At 38.0% G+C, this 18,624-nt stretch overlaps 1 protein-coding gene across 7 annotated transcripts in view; it reads right to left on the reverse strand.

Moving 5' to 3' along the window:
• The window catches only part of prickle2b (prickle homolog 2b), a 210,387-nt gene that overhangs the window by 23,482 nt on the left and 168,281 nt on the right, over positions 1-18,624 (reverse strand). For all 7 annotated transcript variants that reach the window (XM_073072318.1, XM_073072317.1, XM_073072316.1 and 4 more), the window contains one exon: positions 10,142-10,325. In XM_073072318.1, the coding sequence (XP_072928419.1) occupies positions 10,142-10,273 (132 nt within the window). In that variant the 5' untranslated portion in view covers positions 10,274-10,325. The remainder of the gene's footprint in view (positions 1-10,141; positions 10,326-18,624) is intronic.

An 18,624-nucleotide genomic window follows, 5' to 3' on the forward strand; every position in this document is an offset into this window, starting at 1 on the left:
TACTGCTCAGGAAGGGTACATGAATACCACATAGACCATGGGGTAGACATGTTTAGAAAATTCTATTGAAAAGGTTGAGGAAAAGGACTAATATTGAAGTTGCATTTCTAAAACCATTTGGTATCTAGACGATAAACTAAAAATTTGAAATGTCAATGTGCCAATGAGTTAGCTGTGATGTTGGTAACTATAAATATGCAAGTAATTAACTGGTCTTGGAAATCTAAAAGAAAAGCCTCAGATTCATTGTTTTCCATAGCACATTATCTTTGTTTTCTGCTGTGAACAATAGGACGGAAACTGGGCATGCTGGCAAAGAGGTAAGGGTGCTCAGCAAGATTTCAAATTTCAAACAAGAAAAAATCTGCAGATGCTGGAAATCCGAGCAACACACATAAAATGCTGGAGGAACTCAGCAGGCCAGGCAGCATCTATGTTAAAGAGTATAGTTGACATTTTGGGCAGATTAAAGAAATACTTGCACAACAGCAAGATACTTGATTCTGGTCATAAGCATTATATTATTAAATCCAAGATCCAAATATTATACATGATACTGTGATTTTCACAAATACCAGCTGCTTGGAAAGCTACAGGTGTGACTAAATGCCATGAATATATGGAACAGACATATATTGTATTGCAGGTAAAATAGAATCTTGCATTGGCTGATGAGGGTGTTATTAGAGCAAGGCTGAAAAGAAAATCCAAAATTTGGATTATTAATTTAGTGAATCTAAGATTATATGTTTCTGAGACAGCCTGAGAATAAACAACGGCTATTAAAGTAACCATGAAGTTGCAGGTTGTCAGTCTATATGATGGAGATTGTGGCATGTACCCCATGTCTCTGATTGGTGGTTGGATTTCATATCATATTGACAAATCAGACATCCAGTGGAAGGATCAGAGTCAAGGCTCATTCAAGGAAAGGCAGTTACCTTTTCTGGAGTAGGCGATCAAAGAATATTCTATAGTTGTTTTCAATAGTATGCTCTTTGTAAATAGTTCAGCTAAGAAGAGTCTTATAACTTTAAAAGTAATGCAAACTTTAATCCTCCTGCTAAGGCCTGTGTTCTTCCTTCAGACCCACACAGTCTCTTCAGTGTGTTCCCCATCAATGCAATAGTGTTGACAAAAGAGCAATGCCTGTCAAATGAAATCATGACTGTGCACCCAGCATATCGATGTTTTGAAGAGCTGTGCACATGGGGAGAGTGAATCAATTTTACTTTGTGCACTATGCCATATCCAATGGGATTGATTTCTTTTGAGGCTGCATTTTCAATTCAGTTGTGTGGCATATAAAAAATAGAATTCAAATTCAATGCCATTTAAGATGAGCCACTGCTGTAAAAGAGAAATTTCATTACAAAAAGGAAAGAAATCCAGATATCCAAAAGATCATTTCAGTAAAAAATAGTTTTTGACAATAAGAACATAAGACACAGAAGCAGCAGTACACCAATCAGTGTCCTGCTTGTGTACCTTGATTCCCTTAATATTGTCGAGTATTTGGTAAAAAATAAAGAAATAAAAGGAAATTTTGAGCAAATCAGACAAACTGCAGACAGAGGAACAGGTTTAATGATAATGACTCGGCTTGATGACCTATCGTTTGGAATGGAAAAAAGTGAGGTGGGGGGCATAAATAAAGGTGAAGGCTTGTATTAAAATGGAAGGTCAGAGAGACTAAATAACAAAAAAGGGACAACAGAGACCATATAACCATATAACAATTACAGCATGGAAACAGGCCATCTCGGCCCTTCTAGTCCGTGCCGACCACTTACTCTCACCTAGTTCCACTGGCCCGCACTCAGCCCATAACCCTCCATTCCTTTCCTGTCCATATACCTATCCAATTTTACTTTAAATGACAATACCAAATCTGCCTCTACCACTTCTACTGGAAGCTCGTTCCACACAGCTACCACTCTCTGAGTAAAGAAATTCCCCCTTATGTTACCCTTAAACTTTTGCCCCCTAACTCTCAACTCAAGTCCTCTTGTTTGAAACTCCCCTACCCTCAATGGAAAAACCCTATCCACGTCAACTCTACCTATCTCCCTCATAATTTTAAATACCTCTATCAAGTTCCCCCTCAACCTTCTACATTCCAAAGAATAAAGACCTAACTTGTTCAACCTTTCCCTGTAACTTAGGTGCTGAAACCCAGGTAACATTCTAGTAAATCTTCTCTGTACTCTCTCTATTTTGTTGATATCTTTCCTATAATTCAGTGACCAGAACTGTACACAATACTCTAAATTCGGCCTTACCAATGCCTTGTACAATTTTAACATTACATCCCAACTCCTATACTCAATGCTCTGATTTATAAAGGCCAGCATACCAAAAGCTTTCTTCACCACTCTATCCACATGAAATTCCACCTTCAGGGAACTATGCACCATTATTCCTAGATCACTCTGTTCTTCTGCATTCTTCAATGCCCTACCATTTACCATGTATGTCCTATTTGGATTATTCCTACCAAAATGTAGCACCTCACACTTATCAGCATTAAACTCCATCTGCCATCGTTTAGTCCACTCTTCTAACTGGCCTAAAACTCTCTGCAAGTTTTGAAAACCTATTTCATTATCCACAACGCCACCTATCTTAGTATCATCTGCATACTTACTAATCCAATTTACCACCCCATCATCCAGATCATTAATGTATATGACAAACAACATTGGACCCAGTACTGAGGCACACCACTGGTCACCGGCCTCCAACCTGACAAACAGTTATCCACCACTACTCTCTGGCATCTCCCATCTAGCCACTGTTGAATCCATTTTACTACTGCAATATTAATACCTAACGATTGAACCTCCTAACTAACCTTCCATGCGGAACCTTGTCAAAGGCCTTACTGAAGTCCATATAGACAACATCACCTGCTTTACCCTCATCAACTTTCCTCGTAACCTCTTCAGAAAATTCAGTAAGATTTGTCAAACATGACCTTCCATGCACAAATCCATGCTGACTGTTCCTAATCAGACCCTGTCTATCCAGATAATTATATATACCATCTCTAAGAATACTTTCCATTAACTTACCCACCTACCTACCTGTCAAACTGACAGGCCTATAGGAGGTGAAAGGAGATGGTACAGGAATTTGTGAATAAGCAAAGTTGGCTAGAAACAAGGTATTCAAAGGCTGGAGTTGTTCATTATCTGAAATTGCTTAGCTCAGTGTTCAAAGTAAATTTATTATCAAAGTACATATATGTCACCATATACAACCCTGAGATTCATTTTCTTGCAGGCATACTTAATAAATCCGCAGTAGAATAATAACCATAATAGAATCAATGGAAGACTGCACTAACTTGAGCATTCAACCAGTGTGCAAAAGGCAACAAACTGTGCAAATACAAAATTAAATAAATAATAATAATATTAAAATAAACAATAAATATCAAGAACATGAGATGATGAGTGATTGAATGTGAGTCCATAGGTTGTGGAAACATTTCAATGATGGGGAAAGTGAAGTTGAGTGAAGTTATCCCCTTTTGTTCAAGAGCCTGTTGGATGAGGGGTAATAACTATTCTTGTACGTGGTGGTGTGACTCCTGAGGCTCCTGTATCTTCTTCCTGATGGCAGCACAAGATGAGGGCATGACCTGGGTGGTGGGGGTTTGATGATGGCTGTTGCTTTCCTGCGACCGCGCTCTGTGTAGATGTGCTCAATGGTAGGAGGGCTTTACCCATGGTGGACTGGGCCATATCCACTACTTTTTGTAGGATTTTCCGTTTAAGGGCATTGGTGTGTCCGTACCAAGCTGTAGCCAGTCAATATACTCTCCACCACACATCTATAGGTTTGTCAAAGTTTTAGATGTCATGCCAAATTTTTGCAAACTCCTAAATTGAGGCACTGCTGTGCTTTCATTATAACTGCCACTTACATGTTGGACCCAGGACAGGTTTTCCAAAATGATAACACCAAGGAATTTAAAGTTGTTGATCCATTCTACCTCTGATCCTCCAATGAGGAATGGCTCATGGACCTCTGGTTTCTTCCTCCTGAAGTCAATAATTAGCTCCTGTTCTTACTGACATTGAGTAAGAGTTAGTTTATGGGCACCATTCAGCCAGATTTTCAGTCTCCCTCCTACAACACTATCTTTGATTTAGCCTATGACAGTGGTGTCATCAGCAAATGAATATTGTATTGGAGCTGTGCTTAGCCAAATAGTCATAAGTGTAGAGCGAGTAGAGCAGGGGACTATGCACCCAGCCTTGCGATGGACCTGTGCTGATGGAGATTGTGGAGGAGATGTCTTTGCCAATTTGAATTGACTGGGTCTGCAAGTGAAGAATTCAGTGATCCAATTGCACAAAGAGATATTGTGGTCAAGGTTTTGAACCTTAATGATATGTTCCAGGGTTGAGTGACGAGCCATCGAGATGGTGTTTACTGTGGACACGCTGCTCCAGTAGGCAAATTGGAGCTGATACAAGTCACTCCTCAGGAAGGTGTTCATATGGTTCATCCCCAACCTCTCAAAACACTTCATCACTGTGGATGTAGTGCTACACCGATGATAGCCATTGAGGCAGGTTCAACTGCCGAAGTGAAAGTTAAAGATCTTAGTGAACATTCCAGCTAGTCGATCAGCCCAAGTCTTTAGCACTTGGCCTGTTACCCCATCTGGGCTGGATGCTTTCCAGGGGTTCACCCTTCTGAAGGCTGCTCACACGTCAGCCTCAGAGACTGAAATCATAGGATCATCGGGGGCTGTGGAGTTCATGATGGTTCCTCCATGTTTTGATGGTCAAAGCGAACACAGAAGGCATTGAGCTCGTCTGGAAACAAAGCCCTGTTTTCATCTGTGTCACCGATTTTACTTTATTAGAGGTGGTAGTATCCAAGCCCAGCCTCAACTGTTGAATGTCCTTTGTTGTTTCAAGTTTAGTATGGAATTGCCACTGCACCTGTGAGGTGGCTTTCTGGATATTGTACCTGAATCTCTTGGAACTTTCCTGGTCACAGGACTTGAATGCCTCTGACCTGCCTTCAGCAGACTGCAGATCTCATAGTTCATCCAGGAGTTCTGGATGGGGCTGATTTATTGTCCAGTCAGAAGATAAGGCCTGCCTTGAGATTACTTTGGGCATGGCTCAAACAGTCTAAGCTTAAGTGGGTGACAGAGATGAGGTTTAGAACAGGGGTGGGTTGGATAATTAAAGACACTAACGAAATGGGTGAATTATAACATTTTGCTTAATGGGAACTTGATAATGCTATAAGGAAAAGCAGATGAGATAGAGGCAAGGTTCACTGTGGCCTTTCAGAGAGAATTGGATAAAAAATTGCAAACCTATGATAAAGGACATGGAGAAGGATGGAGTAGAACTAGTTTATTGATGTTTTGTGTCTCTGTCTTTAGATTAATTGCCAGGTCATGTTGGCATGGCTGTCCTGAGAAGTGGAGCAATCCACAAGAACCAGGGCAGGAAGTAATTACTGGTACTGCCTCATGACTACCATGCTGTCAATGGTCACTTGTCTGCTTTCAGCCATTGAATTGCTTCTAAATGCGTACAATCACCTGGTATAAAACCAATTAAAGAAGATAGAAATTATTTTTGAGAAAAAAACACCTACAACATATTTTTATTGTGACACTGTGCTACAGTGAGCAGAGTTGTATCCTGGGTTCAAGTCTGACCTCTCATGCTATCCATGTGGAATTTGCATGTTCTCCTTGGGATTCCTCTGGGTGTTCTAGTTCCCTCCCTATCGCAAGAAAGTGCATGTTGGTAGGTTAACTGGCAACTGTAATTTGGCCAAATGGTGTAGACAAGGAACAGAATCTAGAGACATTGATGAGAATATGGGGAGAACAAAATGGATTTAGAGTAGGATTAATGTCAAAGAGGGTTCTGATGATCAATGTGGACACTGAGTTGCTCTGGATTTTCAGCATCTTCAGACTTTTTCAGGCCTGTCTCCATGCTGTTTCTCTATGACTCAATAACATTTAATTGATAGCATTAATACTTTAATTATAACTCAAATAATCAAAGATAATTCTCTTCCCTACACATTTTGAATCCAGACTCTAGTGACCCATTGAAATGAACAATGCTATGCTAGAAAGACAGCCAGATATAAAAGGTATCCAACTCCCCAGCTCAGCATGATTGAGCTACAATCCTACAGTAAGTGCTGAATGTAATGGCAGAGAAGGAATCAAATGCTCTGGCCTCTGGCTGACCTCCAGAGCACTTCTGATTTCCATGTTCAAATGTACAAGACAGTAAGTGGGTGGAATGGTGAAAGTGTGAAACTGTACTGAACATTGCATGGGTTGCTATGGGAATGTGTTTGATTTTCAAATTTTCTGACAGAAAATAGCCAACCTGGTAAAAAGGTCTATAAAAGACTTCAGGAAGGCAGACAATATTAGCAGTCTGAGCAGGCAGATAAATAGACAGCATTTCATGTGGCTAGGTTGTGAGATAATAGCTTGGAAATTCAATCTTATAATGCTGATTTCTTTCAGCATTAAACAATTGAAAATCCATTTCTCCCCACAGAGTGAAATGTGATAATGACCACTTCTTGAGGTTGTTTTGTTTCGTTCTGGAAATTTGACCTGTTACTTTCAAGGATTTGCCCACTCTCCTGCAATTCATCAGTGGTGGTGAAGATTGTTAAAGAATAATCATGTGTGGTGCTGTAACTTGGTTGGGGGAGGGAAGAATGTTCAAGCACAGAGCACCGGTCAGGAATGAGTAATGCTCTTTTTGCAGTGTTATAGGTATCCAGCTAGTCTACTTTATCTGGGGGAGGGAGGGGGTGGGGTGAGATGAACATCATCAATCACTCCTACCATCACAACATTAATTCAGGATGCATGTCAGATTATGTTTTTTAGCTTTCTTTAATCCTTCTACAGCATCCACACTATATCCATTCCAGACTGCAGCACTGGTCCTAAATCTCTTCCATCAACCACCACCTAACCCCAATTACTCTGACCTATCCCTGACTGCTGCCACAGGCCTGAACATCCTTCCTTCTCTGCAACCAACTCACAGCACAGGCCAGGATCGCTTTCCACCACCAAACACCGCTTAAGGCACCATTTCTCTCTTGTAGGAGCCTTGCATCTGTTTTCTATCTGCATTGTATTCTGCGTTGCGCATTTATCATGGTAACTAGACACATGGGTGGGGCGTAGGGTAGGGTTTAGTTACGTAGTTGTGCTTTGTTCTCAGCAGTTTTGTTTGTACTGTGAGCCGATGGATGTTGTATCTTTTGCTGACCGCTCAGTTATGCTTAACTTACACTTGGGTACGCTTAGTTTCATTGCTTCAAGATTGTATGTTTGCTAATTGATATTAAAGGATAGAATACATATCTTTGACTTTGGAACAATCATTATTGGAGTTGTGGGTGGGTTATACAAGTATAACAAATCCATGGGGGCCACCAGCAGTGGCAATGGTTTAGTTAGAATTGGCAGCTATATCTCTCCTTCAGTTCTAACACTAACAGAAAGCAGCTCCCTGATTGAAATGGTAGACTATGCCTTGTTACAATGTCCACTTTGCATATCCATTTAAGTGCAATAGTTTGGGAAGGAAACTAAGGAATGGCAATAGGGTTATAATTTCTTTCAGGACTGGATAGATATATAAGTCAGGCCACAGTTGGAGTATGGTGTTTAAATATTATTGGGGAAATTATATTTGTAAATAAATGTTCAATTTTAATTTTTATTCTTTAAGGGTTTAGGCAACAGAAGCAAGGTCACTGTTTATTGTCCATCATTAAATACCTATGGAAATAGTGGTAAATCACCTTTTGGCACTGGGTTCCTTGTTGGAACTTTCACAGTCAGCCACATTGGTTGGGTTTAGAATCATGTTCAAAGTAGAGAGTGTTACAGTAAAAGATTTCCTTTTCTATGGGAAATTAGTGAACCAAGTGGATTTTACAATAACTCAGGAATTTACATTGTCACTTTTGATCTAATTCCAGATTTATTCAAGCAACAACTTAAATGCCTCAGCACTGGGGCATTTTACAAAAGTTGATGGATCCTTTAAGATTTTGGATCACCAGTCCCATAATATAGCCTCTAAAGTACTGCACATTTAATTAATATTTATTTTTTATTTTATGCCATTAAGTAATAAAATTAGGATGCAAGAGAAAAACACAAGGAAAATAGCTCTCAATCTCAGGTTGAGAAAGATACTTAAAGATTTTAAAGACCTTTGAATATCATAGTATTAAACTAGCCATTATTGAAGTTTGGTGGTGCTTAGGATCAATTTTCAGATCCCAGCTTTTACTTCCAATTTTTCAAAAGTCACCAATTCACTTCTGAGATCACCTCCATCATGTTCTGTCTTTGAGCTACTTTGCATTCTCGTTACCCCTACTTCACTACTGGCAACCAATTATGACTATGCAGCATCCCCTGGAAATATTTCTCAAATTCTTTGTGTTTCACTGAATGCTTTGAAACCATGCTTCTTCCACAGCTCCCAACAATGACTGCATTTTATCTCTGCTTGATATCAATCTTATGAGAATGCTTCACAGTAAGTTTTATAAACAAGATTTATAAAGAGCTCAGCAGAAGGGCTTCTTATAAATCAATATGTCTTTGGCTGAGATGAACTCTTATGTTCAGTATTAATTGAAATGCAAATTTGAGGCCAATCTAAGAATCAAATTCTATACTCTAAAGAGAGTAAATATTTGAAATGATTTTCAAGATACATCAAAGATATTGTAAGAAATTCAAAATGTATATTGATCAGAGGCTGGGCATTAAAAGCCTAGAGACCATCACATTTAAACTTATATATAAAATAGTCTACTTCAGGATAACTGAGCTATTTTGTTTCACAGGCATTAAAATCTTTCAGTGTTTTGTTGCTGAATGGATGAGAAAACCTTCTGTCCTTGATCCTTTTCCATGTAATGATTCAGACTCCCAAAGTTTTACTTTTATTGATTTGTTACAGAAGAATTAAGAAAGATTTAATCCACAACGTACTTAACAGAATGGGAAATTTGATTTAAAACCTGGCTCAATATTTGTTTAGTATGATACAAGACATCACAAGAATGAATTTGCAAGGAATTTTACCTTTTATCGGGCATGGATGTTAATCTGTGTAAAACGCATCAGATTCATTCCCACCATGGAACTAAAAAGGTAAAACTTTAAAATATGGATATTAAATTTCTTCAAGTTGAAGGTGTCATGGTAGCATAGTGGTTATTTTGATGCTATTACACCTGGAGGGTCAGAAATCAGAGTTCATTTCTGACGTCATTGTAAGGAGTCTCCCTGTGTAATGTGTGGATTTTCTCTGGGTGTTCCGGTTTCCTCCCACAGTCCAAAGACGTATCGGTTAGTAGGTTAATTGGTCATTGTAAATTGTCCCGTGATTACACTAGGGTTAAATTGGGAGTTGTTGGGTGGTGCGGTTCAAAGGATCAGAAGGCCTTTTCCACGCAGTATCTCAATAAATAAATAAAGGCTACTTTAATCATTCGAAAGCTCTCTCTCTCTCTCTCTCTCTCTCTCTCTCTCTCTCTCTCTCTCTCTCTCTCTCTCTCTCTCTCTCTCTCTCTCTCTCTCTCTCTCTCTCTCTCTCTCTCTCTCTCTCTCACTCACTCATTCACAGTAAGTGTCTTTTTCTTTCACATCTTGGTCATTGTGTAGTAAAGCAATATTAAATAAAAATATTACACATGATAAATAAATAAAAATAACAATTTAAACACTAGCTGACATGCACAAGCACAGTTACTTCTTCCTAAACTTTATTAAATTGTATGCTTAAGCACTGCAAAAAATTCAGCTTCAGAGACTGGTTTAAGATAATGGTGATTGCAGCTTCTTAAACTCTGTACTACTTTTATGCATGTCCAGAGCCCAAGGCTGTATTAGATTATTTCTAAATGGGTACATCAAAAAGTTTGACTTCAATAAAATGAAATTCAATTAGCATTAATTCACAAAAAAAGATCAAAATCTTTTTGGAAGTAATGCATGCTGTAATTAGCTAAAGGAACCAAAGTTTATTCAACATTGTAGAAAAGATTCTAATGACGAATAGTAACGGCAAATTGACATTACCTGTTCAGGCTTCAGTCCAGGAGGAACCCAGGCATATTCCTCCAAAGCACAGCCAGAATCATCGTCAGATGTGGAGTTCCTCTGAAAATCATACATGAGCTTGTTCACAGTCTTCTCCATTTCTAAAGGCATCACTGTCACTATGTGTTCCTCACGTGGGCACTTGCAGTGAAGACAGATTTTTCTGCGAAAATAAAATAGCCATTTGTAAGTTCACTGCAGTGGAGGAACAACTGAAGTGCTCACTGTGAAGCTTAAAAGCTTGGATACTTAAATATAAACACATACTTGGCAACCAGCCTCTGGCAGTAGCTGAGTGCATTCAAGCCAGTTTTATAGTCTAGCATGTATGCCTTTTGTAGTTTACAGTCCTATACATGTTGTACAACCCAGGAAGGTCAGGGACTCTAAGGCTCATCAGGTTGTTAAATCTGTTAGAGCCAAGTTGCTTCTGCTGTCAGGGAAACAGGCTGCCAGGAACAATCAATTCAATTAGGAAAACCCTGAATAGCTAGTACAAGTATAAATGTGAAATGACTTGCTATTACAGTGTATGAATCAAGCGACATGCCATAAAGGCTATTAGATTTCAAAACTGTGCTGGAACAGACATTTCCAGTATGTTTCAGTTCTAAAACAATCTTCTTCATGAATTAATTTAAATAGCTTTTAAAGAAGCAATCAATTCTTTTAATGAATATTTTATCAACTGATATTGATTAAATACAGACAATCTGAGTGGGGTATGTCAAAGCAATCTGAGAAAAACAAGATTCCTTCTTTAATGTTACTTTTACTAAAGATTTCCATACAAAGAACAGTTTATCTTAGACCATGGCCTTTTGCCAGATTTTCTCAATTTCCTGTTATTTGTTAGATCAAGAATGCATATTGACCCAAACAGACAATGGGCATCTGGTTTGCATCCACTCAGCATGAGGACACATTTTAGCACACAGTTCCTGCCTTTGAAAACAAAGCCCAGTTACTGAGAATAATTACCAAAACTAATTAAAGACCCTGAAGAAAGAGTCAAATCATATTTGTTAACTGTACAAAGTCCCTATTTTATTGGAAGAGATACGGGTTAAGATGGCAATTCCTAAGACATGAGTTCTAAATATGTGCAAACAGTAGTATTTTGGATTGCCTTAAAATTAAAAGGAGAACCAAATGCATGTGTCACATGAAACATTTCTTAAAACTAATTAGATCTTCTGTAAAATACCATGAGAATAGTTTTACAGTAAACTATTCTGAAAATTCAGAGAATGACATCTAATATTCATTTTAATCTGTTTCCAAGAATTTATAAGATGATATTTAGCAAAATCTGGATTTGAAAGAAAAGAAAAATCAACAATGAATGGTAAAATCTACTTTTAAAACTGCAAAAGGCATTAAGTGAGCAGACTTAATTATTGCCACATTGTACTCACCAAATCACATTATGAAATATATATATTGTACTTTATGGAATGTTACTTATTAACTGGTATAGTAATTTCTGTAATGTGAGAATGTAGTTTTAAAAAATATTGTGGCTCAACTTTATATTATGCTAATCAGGAATAGGACTTCTGACCAAAGCTGGCTTCATTTAAGTAGAAGCCTCTTAAATGGCAAATTTTACCAGTAGGACAATTTTGTTTAACTCAAAAGCAGAAAGAGCAAATATTTGAGATTTATCACTTTGAAATGCATAAAAGAATAAAATATATTGTATTACAAATGCAATTAAAAAGTATCAGTTAATGTCAATATATTAATAGGAAAACAATTATCCACTAAAATTTTCAATAAACTTGAAAATCGAGCCACGGAATACTCAATTATTGGAACAAATAATGGAAGATAATAAAATGTAGAGTTCAACCAACCAATCAATTTTGACATTTGTTGAAATAGATAATTATTGACCGAACAAATATAATTTGGATGAAAAGGATAGCCTCACCAAAACAAAAAAGGATAAAACATGTTACAAGTTATGAGGAAGAAATTGGAGATAACTGTAACCATTTCAAAGATGACAAAATGAGATACAAATTACTTTTCTGGCGATATCGTGCCTGTACCTAATGCTCTCACCCCCGTAGGACATCTTCCAAAGATGCTAGCAGCCTGCCCGGTGCAGAAGGAATGGCAAAGTAAAACAGTGGAGATCCATGAGACTCTAAAAGGTTGTGTAAGATCTGGGTCTGCTTCATTGCAGAGTTTGTTGCCTACAATGTGTCCATGTATTGGACATCACAGAAAAGGTAATGTAGTAAAAATCAGCTGGAGTAATGAAAAGCAGTGTGATCTCCTACACCACTGGGTACTTAGCCAAGCACTGCTGTAATTGAGGCAACTGACGCAGAGTTCTTCCTGCTGAATCAGGAGATGTCGCAGTATATGTGAATCATAGACAGCAATTTACTAAAAGTTTTAAACTTAGTCAACAACAATTATGATGATTCTCATCTCACTTTGTGTCTTAGGTTTAGGCTTTGTAGAGTTTAGATGTTTATCACCACTTCAAGATCTGTATCACCTAATAATTCAGAAATGGTCTTAAAGAGAGGTGCTGCTTAAAGCAAAATGACATGGGACAGATAGTACCTTAAAATAAAATAATGATGATGGCAACCATAAACTTGTTTGACAGCACAACAAAAAGCCTCCACATTTTGGCGAGAAATCCTGTCCAAGATTTTCTATTTGCTTGTGTGAATGATAAACATGATAATTTGAAACACCATATTCTATTCTGAAGTTCATTTGGGCTCTGAGCAATGGTATGTTAATGTGACCTGTCGCAATGAAAGATTATGAAAATAACAGCAGTACCAGTCATAAAACTTTGACTATCAACATCCTGGGGATCAGCACAGTTTAGAAACCTATCTGTATTTGCCACAAATACAACTTAGACTCTTATATTGTATTTTTATTTTCCTATGACACAGTAGGAGGGTATTCAGTTCATCAAATCCATGCTGGTTTGCAGAGCAATCTCATTAATCCAATCAAACCAGCTACCCACACTGGGTATTAATTTAGAAGTTACTAATTCACCCATCTATCAACATAACTTTGGGGTGTAAGAAGAAACCCATGTAGTCAAAAACATGCAAATGCCATCAAATCCAAATTTGTGGAGCTGAGGCACTAGTACTATCTTTAGTACTAGTATGCTACCCATATCCAGACTCACCAAAATGTCTCCATTATCTGCAACTACAAGTCCAGTGTGTGTAAACGGGTAAAAAAGGCTTACAAAATATTGGATTGAAAGCTGATGAGGGCAGCTCCAACAACACAAGGAATGTGTCAAGGAAAAGCAGTCGCTTCAACCTGTCCAAAACTAGCACTCTATACTGTAGTATTTACCAGGTGCAAGAGGAATTGTACCAACTTGCCAGGCTGCCTTGACAGCACTTTCAAACTCTAGCATCCAGATGGACAAGGGCAAACAACATCGCCTGCTCCTCTCACACCAGATCAAGAACTGTTACATTTGGAGTTACTTTGCATTTTGTTCATTACAGTTGCATGAAAATGCTGAAACAATCATGCTAATAGTGGGCTCATTAATAGGACTGCAGTGATTCAAGATGACAGTTTAAGAATAATTAGGGCTGCACAATTAATGCTGGCATTGGCAGTGACCTACATAACCCGTGAATAATTTTTTAAAAAAACACTAGGAGTAAGAAGGAAGTAAAAGCCACAATGAGGAATTTATGCTCAAATCAGCTGCAGAGGAAGAGACTGTCATGAAAGATAAAAGTTTAACAAAGAGTTACATGTTAAAACCTTAAGAAATTAGATTGCACATTGGTTAAAATTAAACTTAAATGACATTCAGGTTGACAAGCAGTAATTAACCGAAAGGGGCATTCATTTTAAATAAATGTTAAATGTTAATTCTGTTTCTCTTTTCACATCTGATAGTAAGTGACACCAGCAATTTCTGTTTATATATCAGGAATTAACACAAGGCATACTTAAAATAGGACTTAAGTTAGATGCTTTAAGATTCTGTGCCAAATTTGCATCCTATCTATTCTGGAGATTCAGGAATTTCATGCAGTTCTATGGATTTGAATTAGGAGCAAGTAGTGTGGTGCCAGTTTCAAACTTGCTGGAACAATGGGATAGCTTTTCAGTTTCTGTGGCTCATCGTGGATCTGACTTTATTTGAAGTTCCTGTGGGAAATGAACTTAAAAACAGCATTCATTATTAGCCTTGCATTATTTTGACAGCACGTCTTAGGCCATTATTATAGATTAATGGCATCACTAATTTTCTTCTCTGTTGTCACTTATGTGAAGATGTAAACATATGGAATTATACACTGATAAGCCATGAGTGGGCTGCTAATCCTTTTGCCACATGGAAACATCATTGATGAAGAATGGACTGCAGGAAGATATTTTTATAAGGCAAAATAATATGTAGCAGTCCACATTGCTCTTACAATTAAAGAAAAACTGGGAAAATGGGAAACATTAAACACTCCACTCAGTTAATTAATATTTATTAAGTTATCTATTTGAAAAACTATTTATTAGGAGAACAGATTTAGAGATGTCAAGACTAAAAGAGTTAAAACATGACAGAAGAATAATCCCTCATATATAAAAACATTTGGCAAACTATGTTCTCATTATGTCTAATTATGCCCACAATTCTACTTTAAGTTCTTGATACTGGCCACAAACCAAGATGGAAGAGTAGATTCCCATAGTATTCCAGCCACAGTGAGGTCAAATGTAGGACTCCGTTGCTATCAATTAAACACAATCATAACCTCAAATTTATACCAGAAATTTCCTCTTGATTTTATGACATACTTCAAGTCTCTTTTACTGTTTTGATGTTCAAGTTTTAATAATTGAATACAAATACTTCAACTGTCAGTGAAGGATTTAAACAGATGTGTTTGAGATTATTCAATCCAGACATTACTGGCCTACTAACATAATAAGTATACAACCACAGCTTCATCTCTCATCTCTTTCATTCTATTTACATCTTCTCCTGACAGATCAGTTGCAGTTAACAAGCTGTCACCACTCACTCTCAGCTGACATCAGAGGCCTTAATTTTGTTCTCTGCCCTTTTTCCTTCCCTGCAGATTAAAAAAGGCTGATATTTAATTTTATCTGTTTTTGATGAAAGACCATCCACCAGAAATTAACAATTTCCCTCTCACTTGCAGACCCCAGTCAATTGGGATTAGCAACAACATCTCCTCCACAATCTCCATCAGCACAGGTGCACCACAAAGCTGTGTTTAAACCCCTGTTCTACTCACTTTATACTTATAGACTGTGAGACTAAGCACAGCTCCAAATTCATATTTAAATTTGCTGATGACACCATTGTCATTGGCCAAGTCACAGGTGGTGATAAATCAGCATATAGGAGGGAGACTGAAAATCTGGGTAACAACAACAATCTCTTACTCAATGTCAGCAAGACCAAGGAGCTAATTATTGACTTCAGGAGGAGGAAACCAGAGGTCCATGAGCCAGTCCTCATCAGAGGATCAGAGGTGGAGAGGGATCAGCAACTTTAGATTGCTAGGTGTTACCATTTCAGAAAATCTTTCTTGGGTCCATCATGTAAGTGCAATTACAAACGAAGAATACAGTGCCTCTACTTCCTTAGGAGATTGCAAAAATTCAGCATGGCATCTAAAACATTGACAAACTTCTATAGATGTGTGGTGGAGAGTAGATTGACTGGTTCCATCGCAGCCTAGTATGGAAATACCAATGTCCTAGAACAGAAAATCTTGCCAAAAACAGCGGATATGGCCCAGTCCATCACAGGTAAAGCTCTCCTTACCACTGAGCACATCTACACAGAGTATTGTCACAGGAAAGTAGCACCCATCATTCATCCCATCACTGAACTGTTCCACAACCTATGGACTCACTTTCAAGGACTCTTCATCTCATGTCCTAGATATTTATTGCTTATTTATTTATTATTATTATTTTTAAAGATCTTTTGAAATCCCACAGTTCATTGTCTTTTGCACATTGGATGTTTATCCTGTTTTGGTGCGGCCTTTCATTGATTCCATCATGTTTCTTAGATTTACTGTGTATGCACAAAAGCGAATCTCAGGGTTACGTATAGTGACATTTATGTACTTTGATAATAAATTTACTTTGAATTCTATATGCCGGAGTATTTCCAGCATTTTCTGTTTTTATTCTGGATTTTTTTCTTAGCAGGGCAGGTCAAAGCTAGCTAAAAGCCTTCCAATCTGCAAGGCAGAAATGACAAATTATACTCTGTCACAGAGTAGAATTTATTATCCATTATCTGTGTGGAAAATAGCATGAAGGCTCTTAGTATCAAAGGTTTATTTATCCAATTAAATGTCTGTAGCATTTGCATCTTGTATCACTCATGCCGGATACAGCAGTTAGCATAATGCTTTACCATTGCCAGCAGTCAGGGTACAATTCCTGCTGCTGTCTGTATGGAGTTTGTATGTTCGCCCCACAACTTCATGGGTTTGCTCAAGTGATCTGGATTCCTCCCACATTCCAAAGACGTATGGGTTAATCATTTGTGGCTTTGCTATGTTGGCACTGGAATTACGGCAATACTTTAGGGCTGCCGCAGCACATCGTTGGACTATATTGCTTGCTGACGTGATCGATGCACTTCACTGTATGTTTCGATGCTCCATGTACACAATCTTTAACTTTATATTTGTTAATTCTACAATAAGCAGCTAATTAGCAAATCAAAGCCATACTTTCATTAACCATTACATTATCCATGATTCCTTCAGCTCCATTGCTAACCCCAAAACACGTTAACATCTTCCAACCCAAGATATGAAGACCTGATTGATATTCTATTTAAAGTTCCTTCACTCACTGAAACAGCTTGACAAACTGGAAAATGAATATTTATTAGTGAATGCTGAGAATCCTACAAAGTCATGCATATCGTCGACAGGTTACTTTTTATTCTACTATTCTGTCAAGACTTCTTACCAACACTTTGACCATTGCTTGTCTGTGAGTGGATGGGAAGTGTAGTGAATTTGACATTTCCTCACAATGCTAATATAAACTGTTGGAATATTTTAATAGTTTGTCAGATGAATACTAAGCCTATCTAATTTGTCAGTACAATTTCCAGAGGGGCAGCAAAGTTGCATAGCCCTTTACAGGTTGTACTTTACAATGGTATCAGTGAGGAATTATAATTCAAAAGGTAAATTATAGATATTCTGAAGTTTTTTTGGAGGTCCACTTGGAAGAAAACAGGATAAAAGTTCAGCAGTGGTATAATTATGGACTAGCAATCCAGAGCCAGGTCCAGCTGCTTGCCAACTGTAGAGTTGTTATTAAGATCCATCTGCTTTATTAATATCCTTCTGCCAAGCTTACCAAGGTTAGCCTATATGCAATTCTAGATCCATGCCTTCTCACTGATTCTTAACAGCTCTCCGAAAAGCGAAACAAGCCACTCAGCTCTCAGTGGTTCACCACACATTTCTCAAAGAAAACTTACACATTCCAGCCTTGCCAGCAACGCCAGATCCTGCAAAGTGAATTAATAGACACAAGAAGGATGACACCATACATGGAGACAGAGAGAGATGTTTGAGATTGTCAAGAATCTGGATGAAGTGCAGCTGAAATTCAAAGACTTCAGAACTGCAACTAGAAATAGTACTGATTTTTAATGCCAGCTCTCACACATGCTTCTTTTTCTCCAGCCCCAGTATTCTTAACAGCTCACTCCCAGCACAAATCACCAGTTCAGTTCATGCTTCCAGAATTCTCTTTGCAAAAATCACCAACCTCTCTCATCTCTACTTCACACTCCAGAAACAGCCAAGGATCACGTGCAATGGTTTCTCATCCTGTGGCTGTAATACTTCCTGTGGAGATCTGAGGATCTTTCTTAACATCCTCCAGTTTCTCATCCCCTTGCTGCCCCGTGGCAACATGATATTCAAATATGATACCAACTTTCACCCATTATCACATCACTACTACTCTTCAAAATGAACTGGTTGTTTTATATGCAGCATTAATTTTGAGACTTCTACATCACTGGTTAAGTTGACTTTTATTGCCTGCATCTATTTGTTTTTGAGACCTTCTTAAATGACTGCATCTGCTAAAAATATTCCAATAATGATGTTGGAAAGGAAATTCCAGCATTAAGACCTAGTAATGATGAAGAACCAGAAGAACATTTCTCAGTCAGGGTGGGTGTACAAGTTGGAATGGAACGTCAGGTGATGATGCTCCCATGCATGTATTACCATTGTCTTTAGTGGTGGCAGTGGATGTAAATTTGAGAGGCACTGTCTGGGAGAAACTCAATGCAGAACTGTCATACATTTTGTAATGTGTAAACACCACAGCCCTGCTCACTAATAAATATTCAGGGCAGTTAATGGGGTGGCAAACAAGTGGGATGCTTTTTTCCTGTATTGTATCAAGCT

This window comes from Hemitrygon akajei, chromosome 19 (assembly GCF_048418815.1).
Source record: "Hemitrygon akajei chromosome 19, sHemAka1.3, whole genome shotgun sequence".
Taxonomy (NCBI): domain Eukaryota; kingdom Metazoa; phylum Chordata; class Chondrichthyes; order Myliobatiformes; family Dasyatidae; genus Hemitrygon; species Hemitrygon akajei.